Source organism: Vitis riparia, chromosome 1, assembly GCF_004353265.1.
Source record: "Vitis riparia cultivar Riparia Gloire de Montpellier isolate 1030 chromosome 1, EGFV_Vit.rip_1.0, whole genome shotgun sequence".
Lineage (NCBI taxonomy): Eukaryota > Viridiplantae > Streptophyta > Magnoliopsida > Vitales > Vitaceae > Vitis > Vitis riparia.
In genome coordinates, this window is record NC_048431.1 from 21417424 (window position 1) to 21431752 (window position 14329).

At 34.1% G+C, this 14329-nt stretch overlaps 1 protein-coding gene, 1 long non-coding RNA gene, 2 other non-coding genes and 1 pseudogene across 4 annotated transcripts; 3 read left to right on the forward strand and 2 right to left on the reverse strand.

The window, feature by feature from the left end:
• Positions 1-2119: 2119 nt before the first annotated feature.
• LOC117926148 lies at positions 2120-2280 on the forward strand. The gene has a single exon (XR_004653067.1). It is a non-coding gene; the product is annotated as a U1 spliceosomal RNA (small nuclear RNA).
• Positions 2281-3147: 867 nt separating this feature from the next.
• LOC117921067 lies at positions 3148-4755 on the reverse strand (annotated as a pseudogene).
• A 3880-nt stretch (positions 4756-8635) lies between these two features.
• Positions 8636-8796, forward strand: LOC117926331. The gene has a single exon (XR_004653112.1). It is a non-coding gene; the product is annotated as a U1 spliceosomal RNA (small nuclear RNA).
• Positions 8797-8941: 145 nt separating this feature from the next.
• Positions 8942-10979, reverse strand: LOC117925480 (AAA-ATPase At3g50940-like). The gene is made up of 2 exons (XM_034844500.1): positions 9954-10979; positions 8942-9563 (listed from the first exon to the last, which is right to left on the reverse strand). The coding sequence occupies exons 1-2, from the start codon at positions 10959-10961 to the stop codon at positions 9075-9077; spliced, it is 1497 nt and encodes a 498-aa protein (XP_034700391.1). The 5' UTR covers positions 10962-10979; the 3' UTR covers positions 8942-9074.
• On the forward strand, positions 9556-11128 carry LOC117925490. The gene is made up of 2 exons (XR_004652983.1): positions 9556-9791; positions 10434-11128. It is a non-coding gene; the product is annotated as an uncharacterized LOC117925490 (long non-coding RNA).
• Positions 11129-14329: the final 3201 nt, after the last annotated feature.

The window sequence follows — 14329 nt, forward strand, 5'->3', positions numbered from 1 at the left end:
AGTATGTTTGTTAAGTTAAAGAATTCTATGAAACTTGAATTTGATATGACTGATTTGAGAAAAATGAAATATTTTCTCGGTGTGGAGGTTTTACAAAATCCTGAAGGCATTTATATTAGTCAAAGAAAGTATGCAAAAGAAGTTTTGGAGAGGTTTAGGATGGAGAAGAGTAATAGTGTGAAGAATCCCATTGTTCCTGGCGTTAGATTAATGAAGGATGAAGAAGGAGCCAAGGTCAATGCTACCATGTACAAACAATTGGTTGGAAGTCTTATGTATCTAACTACAACAAGGTCGGACTTGACGTATGTGGTGTCTCTTATTAGCAGATTCATGGCAAGTCCAACCGAGTTGCATTTGCAAGCTACGAAAATGGTGTTAAGATACATGAAAGGTACTGTGGATTTGACAGTCTTTTATCGAAAGGAGGGTAATGGAGAGTTGATGGCATATACAAATAGTGATTATGCAGGAAATGTAGATGACAGGAAAAACACTTTTGGTTATGTGTTTCTACTCAGTGAAGGAGTTGTGTCTTGGTCCAAAAAAAACAGCTTGTAGTTGCGTTGTCTACTACTGAAGTAGAATTTGTGGCAGCTGCCTCTTGTGCTTGTCAAGGGGTGTGGATGAGGAGAGTATTGGAGAAGCTTGGTCATTCTCAAGGCAAGTGTACCATTGTGTTATGTGACAACAGTTCTACCATTAAGCTATCCAAGAACCCAATCATGCATGGACGCAACAAACACATTGATGTAAGGTTTCATTTCCTGCTTGATTTGACCAAAGTTGGAGTTGTTGAGCTGAAGCATTGTGTTACTCAAGAACAAGTTGCAGACATTATGACAAAACCACTTAAGCTGGATGTGTTCTTGAAGCTCCATGAGTCAATAGGTGTGTGTGTGGTACCACAAGTAAACTGAAAGCATTACTGTAATCAGTTTAGGGGAGGAATTGTTGGGGTTGTTAGAGTTATAATTGAAGTTGTCAAAAGTTCATTCAGTTAATAAATCCTATTATTTAGGAAATGTAGGTAAACTCTGACCATTTCCTTAGCCATTTACCACGTTATTAGGACTTGTAAAACGTGGGTTGTTTGTTTCCAATTTTATCTCTTTATAAGGCTTATATAAGCCAACAACTTGTTTTGAATTCAATAACATTAATTTTTCAGATATTTTTCTGAATTGCTTTGTGCTTAGAGTTTACAACAATTGTTTGGTTTTTGGAAAATACTAAGAAAAAAATATTAAGGAAAATGATTTTCTCGTAATTGATTGTTTTATAAAAAATAGAAAAGAAAATCATATATAATAAAAACTAGTTAGAAACTTGTGTATTTTAAAGTTATTTAATTTTTATATTGATGAGTAAAAATAAGTAAAATAAGTTTGAAGCAACAAATAAAAATAATTTTTTGATTTTTAATATATTTTTTATTTTCTTCAACTCTTTTTTTATTTTCCTTTACTTTTCGTTTGTATTTTTTTTCCCTTATATTTTCCCTCAATTTTTTTGGAATCAAACATATCCTAAGGTTGTATTTGGTTCCCAAAAGATATTAAGAAAAGAAAAACAATATAAAAAAAATGATTTTTTCATGTTTAGTTGTCCAATGAAAAATATAAAAGAAAATCACATATAATTAAAATCAATTAAAATTTTGTAAGTTTAAATTATTTAATCTTTATATCAATGAGTTAAAATAAATAAAATAAGTTTGAAGTAACAAATAAAAATAATTTATCAACTTTTAATTTATTTTTTTTATTTTTCTTCATATTTTCTTTCCCTTACATTTTCTCTTAGATTTTTCGGAACCAAACATAACCTAAGAGAAAAATTACTTAAATTCCAAACTACTTTAATAATAACAAAAAAAAAAAAAATTGCCAAATTAGAGTACGTGTATCATAGGGGTCTCATATGCATGTAAAATAATGTATGATTGAATTTTTCATAATTATGTTACATGGTTCATTTGAAAAAATAAGCTAAAAAAAACACTGCAAATTCGAAAATTGAGGGCGTGGAGACTAGCTGTGGAGTCCCACATCGGCAAGGAGTCAGAGAAATAAGGTGATAGAGCGGTATAAATTCAAAGAGACGGTTCACATTCAACATACTTACCTGGACGGGGTCGATGGCCGATCAATAAGGGTCATGGCCTAGGACAGTGGCCTCCATTGCACTTAGGAGGGGCACTGCCCTAAGATCTGCCCAAGTGGCAGAGTCTACGTCATAATTTGTGGTAGAGGGGGTTCGCGTGCGCGCGACCCCTGACCCAATTAAGTTCTCAAATTGTTTATTAATTTGCGCTTAGTCATGAATTAGCTTTGGCTTTACTCTCTGTGTTCGCTTAGTTCACCTACCTTGGCTTGTTATAATTATTTAAGTAACAAATTAATGTATCGTAGTTTTGTAAATTATCAGCAGGTATATATCATTAGCTGCAATCTTAAATTGAGGTGAAAATGTGGAATGAAGGATTTTTTGTGGTTAATTTGAAGTTTGATTTTGGTTCTAAGTTGTCCTTGTGTCGAGGATGTTTCTGTATGCATGTCACATGTTTGACAAATGGTTTAACAGAAACATTTAGTGAAATGATTTTGACTTTTCTGATGCAATTACCCACGTGTTGTTGCAAATGGGTGGTATTGGGATGGCTTTCTTATTCCGTTTTTCTAATTGCCACAGTAACATTGAAATAATCAATTTGATACTGATAAAGGCTTTGATATTTAATATATTCATGACAGATTCAACAGACTACTTTTGTATTGTAATGTTGTCCAGGGCGGCTGGAGTAAACCTGGTAAGCCTAGTAGGACGTTGGAGTAGAATATGCTTATTCTTCAATTTAATGTCTTCCGAAACTTTGTGTAAAGCGGTAAACAGTGTTCACTTGACTGATCAGAGCCATGCTAATCATTGAAGTTTAATTTTATTGGGTACTAATAAGTACAGGGCCATTATTTACATAGTTCTCAAAGACAATTAACAAAAGCCTCAATTTATGGAGTACTATTACACTAATAGCTTTTCAATTTGGTATTTGGTTCTTACCTATCATCTACTTAACAAACTCCTTACCTTCCTTTTTTGTTTCCTTGCTGTCAGCTTATTTCTTTTGGGTCTCTTCTTACTTGATCAATTACTGGGGCTTTCATTTCCCTTTTCGTTTGTATCTTCTCCATCAGTTGCTTCATTTCGTACTGTCTTTACCCTTTTGAGGAACACAATAAGTCTTCCAAGGGCAATGCCAGCTTCTTCACTTTTCATGAGCTCTTCTGCAATGGCTGCTGGGATCACCTCTACCTCCACTATCAGCTTTTCAATTTCGGGAAACAACCTGTGATCTTTTATGCCTAGGTAGTTGGAAGCAAGTGTCTTAAATCCAAAAGGAGTGCGTTAGGACATGTGGATATGAATGTCCATGCACCCTGGTCTCAACAATCCAGGGTCTAGCCTTTCTTTGTGATAGTTGTTGAGCACGATTATCTGCTTATCACCACAGCTTGACCACAACCATCAATGGAATTAAGCAATTCAGATAACATCAACTGTCAATAACAAAAATAAACAGTTTATGAAGGGGAAAAAACTGGTATGTCTACTTATATGTATGTTCTTCCTCCAAATTATGCATTTGTACTCTGTTCTTGTTACATAGGGATTATTAGTTTTTGGAAAGTGAGAATTTACAGGAAGAAGAAAAAAATCAGGGGAAATGTAATTATTGCTATGATATTATAAAAATTTAGGGCTTCATGAATTTGAATCCTTAGAAACTCACCTGGCTGTCATTTAGATTATGTCCTTCAGCTTGTTGGCCCTGCAGCTCACTGCTGCAGTCAATATCTTCAATCACAGGTATTGATTGGTTCCTAATTGAGACTAACAGTCTTCTAAACTCTTGAGTTGCAACGGAGACTGGTGAGCTCTAAGTTGTAGATGTGAAACTTCAGATAGTTGGCCATGGCTGCAATCAAGCTTGACTTTCCAGTGCCTGGAGGTACAACAAATATCCTCATTTCCATGCCCTTCCAACTCTTTTATAGTGCTTCTTTCTTTTGAAAAATTGATCCAAGTCATTTATCAAGTCCTGCTTGAGCTTTGAATCCATTGCCAGTGTTTCAAAAGTTGATGGATGGTTGAGGTTGGTTGATTCCCATGACCCACAGTATGAATAGAGCTTCAGCACCTTGTTTTCTTCTATGAAGGCTTCTGATCTATCTACCACAAATGGCAAGTAAGAGCTCAGTATCTTTTTCATGTTTTTCTTCGGAAAACTGAGCTCTATTGATCTTGATTCATAATCTATGGCTTCATTGGACTGCTTCTTGGTATAAACCATTTCCCATTTGACCTGAATTCCTTCAAATATGTCAATAGCCTTTTCACCTTCACCAATGGCAATTGAAAGGTTTTTACCTTCTGGAGCTTGGAAAACCTTAAGCTTTTGAACTGATGGAGGGATTTTTGTGTGCAGGAAGATTTCACTAGCCTTGTACATTTGATTGACTGTGTACCCACCGTACTCATGAAAGACGTGTAATTTGAGAAGAGGGATTACCAAGAAGGCTTCCAATCTTGGACAAGATTTTCTCCTGGTTTTAGAGGTATGATCTGGGTGATTGCAGTCTGAATTTCACTGAGCATGGTCTGCACCAGCATTGCTGATGCAGCAAAAGTGGTGTATGTTGACAGAACGGTTGGTGCTGAAAGCATACTTGTCAGGGAAAATATGCTTTGCATTTGACTATAAAAGGTTGAGAGAAATTTAAGAGCTATTATCTGCAAAGAATGTTATCTAAATTGAGTGACATTTGTTCTGCTGATATAATTACTGAAACATAGAGATATAGGGTACATGCAAAGTGGGTAGAAGACATGGGATTATATATCAGCTTTCATCTTTCAATCTTCAGTGTCTGCCCTTTGCCCTTATTGTCTTCTTCATTTTCTTTCTCTTAACACCCATCTTGTCTCCTTTGATCCCCTTGCTCACTTTTTCTTGTTCATCAACCTCTTTTACTACATAGATTTTTCGTCATGTTCCACCTGCATCTTCTTCCTTTCCAGGAATTTGATAATTCCTTCAAGAGCAACATTGACTTCCTTGCATTTCTAGAGCTCTTCTGCAATCTCTGCTGGGTTACCCCCACCTCAATCATCAGTTTCTCAATTTTAGTATACAGAGGGTGACTGTTGATGTTGAGGTAGTTGGCAGCTAGAATTTTAAATCCAGAGGGAGTGCAGTAGGACATGTGGATTTGCATGTCCATGTGCCCTGGTCTCAAGAATACAGGGTCTAGCCCTTTTGTGATTTGTTGTAAACACCATTATCCTCTCATCACCACAGCTTGACCATAGTCCATCAATGAAATTAAGCAACCCAGATAGAGTTAATTGTCGATAAGAGAGAATAATGGTGTAAGTCTATGAATGGCTGCTTCTATTTTTACTAATGTATATGCTTATTGCTTTAAATTACTCATATCTTGGTATGTTGATTTTTTACTTTCATCATAGGAAAAACAAATAGATGAAGACAAGTAATTAAGAATCTGGGTATGCAAGTATCCCCTGCAACCAATCCCTCCTTGTTCACTATTGCCGCTGCAACACCCTGTGCTCATCTACAGCAGCTACTGCAACATTGCAGACTCTTTTGCTAATGCAGTCCCATGTTCACCATTACCACTGCAGCATCCTACTCTGCTGTAATACCCAAACACTGCTGCATCCTAATTACAGTTCCTTTATCCCATACCTCATCTGGAGGAACTTCAAATTGTTCAAGTTGTATTGCCCCTTGTCAACGGTGTAGACCTCAGGCAAGGTTTATTAGCTGTTGAATCCTGGGGATAGGATGTCGGTTCCTTATTGCACCAAGATATATCCCCTGAGGAGGGATGATCTACTTTAAGGACAGTGCTTTGTCACACCTCGGCCAAACAATCTGATAAGTGCCCTACTCCATCTTTTAAAGTATTCTATTTGTTGTGTTCTGGGTTTGGTTAGCTTTAATTTTTTTTTTTTCAAGTTTAAACCTTCTTGACCTAACATTCGTTTCCATGTTCATTAATTGATTTTCCTTCTCTGCACCATTCGATCCATTTCCTATCATCTTTACATAATACTTGGAGGAACTCAACAAGTGATATCAGCTTCTTCACTTTTCATGAGCTTTTCTACAATCTCCATTGGGGTCACCTCCACTACCATTAACAACTTATCGATCTCAGGAAACAGCTCATGATTGCACACAACAAATACCCTCTTTTCCATGCCTTTCCAACTCTTTTATAAAACTTCCTTCTCTCAAATAATCAGTCCAAGTCATTTAATAAGTCCTTAAGCTTGGAATCCATCATCAATGTTTCAAAAGTCTGATTGATGGTGGTTGTTTGATTCCCATGACACCATATGAATGGAGCTTTAACACCTTGTTTTCTTCTCTAATGGCTTTTGATCTCTCTAGTACATATGGCAAGTAAGAGCTCAATAGCTTGTCCATGTTTGTCTTGGAGAAATTCAGCTCAATCAACTTAATTTCACACTCAACATATTCATTCAACTGCTTTTCTGTACAAAAGCTTTCTCACTTGAGTTTGATTCCTTCAAAGATGTCAATAACCTTGTTGCCTTCGTTGGGGGTGATTCACAGGTTCTTGTCTTGTGGAGCTTGGGAGACCTTGAGCCTCTCAACTGTCAGACTGAGTTTTCTGGCAGGTAGATTAATTTCAAAAACGTCATAGATTTTATTAATGGCGTAGCCATTGAATTCATAGATGACAAGAGGCTTTTGAGAAGAAGACTAATTTTCCAAGAATGCCTCCAATTTTGGACAAGATTCTCTCCTGTAGTTGTTGGGATATGAACTGGTTGGTCATGCTATGAACTTCATTCAGCACCGTCCTAAGCAGGATTGCTGATATGTTGATATATAAAACAGATGTTTTTGAATGCTTACTTGTTGGAGAAAGTATGCTTGGGATTCAGATATGAAAGATTGGAAATAAATAAAACTGGGGAGTTGATGGTCTGTTTGAGCCTATTGGTTTGCTTGGTTTGTTTGGTTTCTGGCCAAATTCTTCTATAGACTATAGAACACCACTCAAGGAAAGGAGCCTATTCCAGTGCAATCAGTTTGATTACAAGTCAAACCACGCATACCAGTCTGCTTAAGTTGTTGTGGAAAGATGAGCATGTAACATAATGTTCACAGCTTGTTGAGCAATTCTTATAACCAAGGTGATTGTGCTGTCTTCAAAACTTTGACCCATTCCATACTCGGCGACAACCACATGGCCGTCTTTGAATAGCTTGCAGCATACTTGTTCTAGTCGTTCTTGTTTTTAGACTTAAGTCTTAAAAGTAGATCTCTTCAAAATTTAAGATAAAAATAAAATTATCTTGTAAAAAAATGATAATTTAAGAAAGTAAATAATTTTAAAAATGACTTGAGTTTTAAAACAACTAGTTTTAAGATTTAAGACAAAAAAGAAAAAAAAAATACAATCTAATACTTTGCCGGGTGTTATTTAAAGTTAAGTTGAATTAAGATTATTTATATTAAAGAGAAAAAAAATAGCATCTTAAAATAGTTTTGAGAATGATTTTAATCAACAAAAACTTTTGTTAGGAGCACTTCTAATAGAATCATTTTTAAGGAGTTTAGAGGAATAATCTCAACAAAAATTTGTGTTAGAAAATTTATTTATTTTTTTTAAATCATTATCAAACATAATATTAGTTTAAATATAAATTAATGTTTTTGGTAATATATTATATAACTAAAAAATAATTTTTGGAACAATTATCCACAAAATGATAATTAAGAAACTATTTTAAGTTACCATTCATAATCACAAATCACTTTTAAGTGATTTTAAAATATTTATCAAATATTTAATTGATAAAAAAAAATGTGCAACCATTAGAAAATATTTTTAGTCCTTTCAAAATTACTCCCAAATAAATTTAAAATTTTTTTCTTTTATTTATTTATTTATTTTACCACCAATACAAAGCTTATGGAGTTAATAGCCACCTCTTTCACTTAAAATTTACTACAGATGCAGCAAATATTAGACATATTTTGAGATACTATCATCAAAATATACCACAAATTAATCATAAGTTTTGGATATTAATGTTTGATAACAAAATATCTTGGCTTGGCAAAATGGAATAGAGAGTGAGAGCACTTGATCCCATTTGACAAATTATTCTTGTTATATAGATATGTTTGAATTAAAAATATTATGTATATTACTAAATTGATAAGGATAAAGTAAATAAACAATAATGTAATTTGAGATAGAATGAAATTGGATTGAGTTTAGAGGAATAATCTCACATTTTGTACCAAGAAAATGGGGAAAATAAAATAATTTTTTTTAAATGGAGAAATTACTAAAATCCCAAACTACTTTAATAATAATAAAAAAAATATTGCCAAATTAGAGTACGTGTATCATAGGGGTCTCATATGCTTGTAAAATAATGTATGATTGAATTTTTCATAATTGAGGGCGTGGGGACTAGCTGTGGAGTCCCACATCGGCAAGGAGTCAGAGTAATAAGGTGATAGAGCGGTATAAATTTAAAGAGACGATTCTCAGTCAACATACTTACCTGGACGGGGTCTATGGCCGATCAAGAAGGGTCATGGCCTAGGACAGTGACCTCCATTGCACTTGGGAGGGGCACTGCCCTAAGATCTGCCCAAGTGGCAGAGTCTACGTCATAATTTGTGGTAGAGGGGGTTCGCGTTCGCGCGACCCCTGCCCTAATTCAGTTCTGAAATTATGCTTGTGAGGTATGTGCGCCTTAAACTGCCCTTTTACTGTTTGATAAAATGCTTGTGTCCTTTCTGCCTGATTCATATTCTGTTGCTCAAGGAATTAAAAGGAGCTGTTATCTGCAAAGAGTGTAGTCTGAATTGGGTGACATTTGTTCTGCTGATTTATTGGATACTAGTTCAATTACTGAAACATAGAGATATAGGTTACATACAAAATGGAAAGAAGACATGGGATTGTATATCAGCTTTCATCATTCAATCTTCAGTGCCTACCCTTTGCCCTTCTTGTCTTCTTCATTTTATTTCTCTTAACACCCATCTTATCTCCTTTAATCCCGTTGCTCACTTCTTGTTCATCAACTTCTTTTACTCCCTCATTAGATTTTTCATCATGTTCCACCTGCATCTTCTTCCTTTCCAGGAATTTGATCATTCCTTCAAGAGCAACATCGACTTCTTCGCATTTCAAGAGTTCTTCTGCAATCTCTGCTGGGGTTACCTCCACCTCAGTCATCAGTTTCTCAATTTTAGTAAACAGAGGGTGAGTGTTGATGTTGAGGTAGTTGGCAGCTAGGATTTTGAATCCGGAGGGAGTGCAGTAGGACATGTGGATATGCATGTCCATGCGCCCTGGTCTCAACAATGCAGGGTCTAGCCTTTCTTTATGATTTGTTGTGAACACGATGATCCTCTCATCACCACAGCTTGACCATAGTCCATCAATGAAATTAAGCAACCCAGATAGAGTTAACTGTCAATAAGAGAGAATGATGGTGTAAGCCTATGAAATTTTGGTTGCTTCTATTTTTACTAATGTGTATGCTTATTGCTTTAAATTACTCGTCTGTTGGTATGCTGATTTTTACATTCATTACAGGAAAAGCAAGTAGATGAAGACAGCAATTAAGCTTTTGAATCCATGTATGCTATTCAACCTAAATGTACTATGAATTAAGGGGGGAACTAACAGGATATAGGAGTAAGTTCTTGTACTTCATTTTCTATTGGAATTTCACTCATTCACTAAATTGTTTATTTTTCATAAGCGAAATAGACCTTATATTGATGACTAAAATAGTTTTTGGGCGTTATAAACGGTCTTGTTCGTTGCAAGAAAAAGAGGCTACACCTAGGAACTTACCTGGCTGTCAGTGTTGTTGTCTGATCCATTTTGTCGGTTCTGCAACTCAACAGAACAGTCGATGTCCTCGATGACAAGTATGGATCGATTTGCTGTAGAGACCAACAGGCTTCTCAGGTCTGAATTGTTCCAGAGACTTGTAAGCTCCAAATCATAGATGTTGAATTTGAGATAGTTAGCCATGGCTGCAATCAAACTCGACTTCCCTGTGCCTGGAGGGCCATACAACAAGTACCCTCGTTTCCATGCCTTCCCCACTTTCTGGTAGAACTCTCTTCTCCTCACAAATCTGTCCAAGTCAGCAATCAGTTCCTTCTTGAGCGTTGGATCCATTGCTAATGTGTCAAAGGTGCATGGATGGCTGAGATTGATTGATCCCCAAGGGCCATCGTAATCTTCAGAGAAATTTCCTAGTGAGCATAGCTTCACCACCTTGTTTTCTTCTTTTATGGCTCTTGATCTTTCTATTACATATGGCAGGTATGTGCTCAAGACCACCTCCTTGTATTTCTTGTGAAAAATGAGCTCAATTGACCTCTGTTCCGACTTCTCAGTCGCCATGGAACCGCTGTCATAGTCAAAAGATGGTTTCTGGGTTTCAGTACAAATCAATTGCCATCTGAGTTCGATTCCTTCAAAAACATCCACAACCATTTCTCCTTTGCTGACAGTGACTGAGAGGTTCTTCTCTCGCAGGCCTTTGGAAACATTAAGCCGGCCGACCGAGGGGGTGATTTTGGTGCGCAAATAGAGTTCAGAAGCCTGATAAATTTGATTTACAGAGAGCCCATTGAACTCTTGAATGACAAGGACCATTTCAGAAGAGTGACTACCAAGAAGGCCTCCAAGTTTGGAAACGATCTTCTCTCGGAGTTGTTGGGGTATGAGCTGGTTGGCCATGGTCTCAACTTCACTCACCACAGTCCGGACCAGCATTGCTGATGCAGCAAAGGTGGTGTATGTTGATAAAACTGAGGCAGTTGAAGGCATACCACTTAGAGAAAACATGCTTTGGGTTGGGATATTGGAAAGAGTAGAAGGGTTGTTGGGGGGTTTCACAATGCAGAGGGCTTGCTTTGAGTATATTTGGCTGCTTGAGTTGTGACCATGTTATGTGAATGGGTTTTTATAGAGCAGCACTCTGGAGAGAGGAGCTTCCACTGGAAGCTGTTTGATTAGAAGTAGAAAGACAGGTCAAAGTACAACTATCACACAAATGGGAGCAATAGAGTCAGGTGAGTATGCGAGAATGTTCAAAGCTTGTTGGGCACACACCTTCTTGAACAATTCTCATACTGAAAGTGACTCGACTCTCTTCTACACTTGGCCCATTTCATACCCACCACTCGTCATCATGGCTGCAGAGGGGGTTAAGCCCCACCTAAACCCAATTCTAAAAACACGCAAACTGTGACACTTGGAATTCCTTCTAGGACATATGATTAATTACTAACAAATAGTACACCAGCTTAACCCCGTGTAGATGAAATTTTCCAATCAACCGATTGTTTGAGAAAGTAAACCCTTATGTGGTATATAGTTTTTATCATTATTCTAAACTTCCAATATTTATATACATAACTAAATTTGGATTATTAAATAAAAAATATATAAAAAAGACTTGGATATTTAAAAAAAAAAAGAAAAGCTATCCAAGATTTTTAAAAAATGGGATATTGTTTAGGCGATTTTTTCTTTTTTTTTGTTGCAAGGTGTCATTTTTTATTGGCCACTATCATGCGTTGTTTAGCACATGAAAATAGGAAATGTGAATAAATGTTTTATTTCCATTTCGAATTTTTCTTAAATAAAAACAAATTTAGTGATTTCAATTATTATGTTTGAATGCACAAAAATGTAATATTGAAATGATTATTTATTTTCATTTTAATGTTAAAATAACAATAAAAATGAGAATGAAAAAATAGATTAATTAATAATGATATTATACGCGTAGTTTAAAATACTTTTTTACTTTCATTTAAAAAAATATTTTTTGAGATTTTTTTGCCAAATAATAAAAGCTTGTTGGACGATGTGATTTAAAACTGAAGCGACTTAAAACCAATGTGATTTAAAACCAATGTTTAATTGTTGTTCTTTAAAATAGTTTTTTATTTTTAAATGAAATGGAAAATAATTTTTAGAAAATAAATATAAATTATTTTTATCAATTTTTTTAAAAATAAAATATAAAGAAATGAGAAAAATAAGATAAAAATTATATATAAAAAAAATAAAGTATAACACAATATCTTTCATATTTTATTCTCTCTTCACCACCCAATATCAATATGAAAAAGCTTCAAATATAATCTTTCTTTGAATTGTATATGTTATTATAAATTTATTTTTAAATTTTAAAGTTTTTTATTAAGCAAATATATTCTAGATCAAGCAACACTTGATACTAAATTATTAATTTTTAAAAATAATCCAAAACTCAAAAGTCGATTTGATTACTATTTAAAAGTTATGGAACTCAAAACTAGTCAAAGTAATATTAGAAACTTAAAAACCTAAATTCATTTTGAATTACTTTGCTAATTTTTTCTATATAATTATGATCATAAATAAACTTCAAATTAAGTAAAACCTAATAGGTTAGATTCGTTAACAAGTTTAGTAATTTTTAAAAATAATTTTAATTCAAGTAATGATCCAATAAAAACAAAAAATTTATAAACAAAAATTAGTTTAAAATTATTATTGTTTTTTTCTCTATAGAATTATAGTTATTCAATTTCTTTATTAGAGAAAGGAATTTCAAATTAAGCGAGACTTTGTATTGAAATTATTAATGAATTTAATAATTTTTAAATTTCTTTAAAATAAAATAATATTAACAATTATTAATTATTATAATATATTTTTAATAAAATAAATGGTTTATTACACTTTAGCCTCTCAACTTATAAAGTGTTTTGCATATTGCCATATTAAATTCAAAATCGAGCAATATACCCTTCATCCTTTGTAATTGCATGCAATGTGCATTTTTTTTAGAGATTTATTTTTTATTTGGACGAAAAGACGTGCTTTCCATGTGACCAAGGGCAAAATGGTCATTTTCTTAATAAATGAGAGTAAAATGGTCATTCAATTTTAGCCTTAATTTGCAACTCTAATCTCTCCGTCTCTTCACCCCCACCAATTGCTTCTTCCCCTGTTGCTTTGTGAAGCCCTAAACTGAAGCCCTCATGCTCCAAGGAAGCTAATGCAAGGTTGACATTGAATAGAAGACATGAAGTTCAACGGTAATTTTTTGACTTCCAATTCTTAATTGGTTTAGGAATGTAGGGAAAGAGGGTTAGGGTTTTGTTTTGATCTTCAAGAAAATTTGGGGAAATTTTAGGAGAAATTTGGGGATTTTAAGATTAGAGAAATTATTTGGTGATTTTGCAATTTTCCACCCCATGGACAAGGAGAAATTATGTGGGGTTTTTGGTAGCGGCTTTGTAGGATTGAGATTTTAGGGCTTCAAAGGAAAGGAAGAATGGGGAAAGAGAGCTTCTGCTTGGGGCTTCATCAGTGGCAACAAGGGAAGAAACGATTGGTCGACCGAAAAGTAGAGCGTTGTAGATTAAGAAAAATGACCATTTTGACCTCAGTTATGCTTAGAGCACGTGCCTTTCCGTCCAAAAAATCAATGTCATCTCTAATAAAATGCACATTGCATACAATTATAAAGGATGAAGGGTACATTACTCGATTTTGAATTCAAAAGGGCAATGTGCAAAACATTTTATAGGTTAGGGGTAAAGTGTAATAAACCCTAAAATAAATCAATTGTACTTTTATGAGGATGTTAATATCCATATTTTTATTATATATATAAAATAAGTATAATTTATGATTTTATTACAATATTAACATTCATAGTTTATTAAAAATATTTATTTTTAATTTATTTGTAATTACAAAATTATGTTTATTTCTAATAACATCTAAATTAAATTTATTTTATATTACATAAATTGAATTTATAATTTTCTGAAAAAATCAAAATAAAAAACTATTTTTAAAAACAACTTATCTAAATAAGTTTTTGGTTTTTTTTTTTTCATTTTTTTTAAAAAATATTTTAAAAATAACTTAGATAGAAGGAATCAAAATTCTTCTTATTAGAGATTGATTTTATTTATTTCATTCCTATTATCACTTAACTTATGTGAAAATTCAAGATTAGAAGATGGGAATTTTGTTTACAATGGTGTTTTCAAATATGAAGGCCTCATGTCACAATCTATACATGTTATGGTTTAGTCTAGGAAATGGGACTTGGCTGCGGAGCCAGTTGAAACGGTTGTACATGCTCTAGGGGTTTGGGGTCATGATTCATGTTGATGGGTCATATTAAACACAACACTAATAAA

What these genes read in the sequence shown, in the direction of transcription:
- LOC117925480 (XM_034844500.1), bottom strand. Translation starts at nt 10,961, where the DNA reads ATGTTTTCTCTAAGTGGTATGCCTTCAACTGCCTCAGTTTTATCAACA. An exon ending in ACAACAACACTGACAGCCAG is followed by an intron (nt 9,564 to 9,953) that starts GTAAGTTCCTAG and finishes TCTTATTGACAG; the next exon opens with TTAACTCTATCTGGGTTGCT.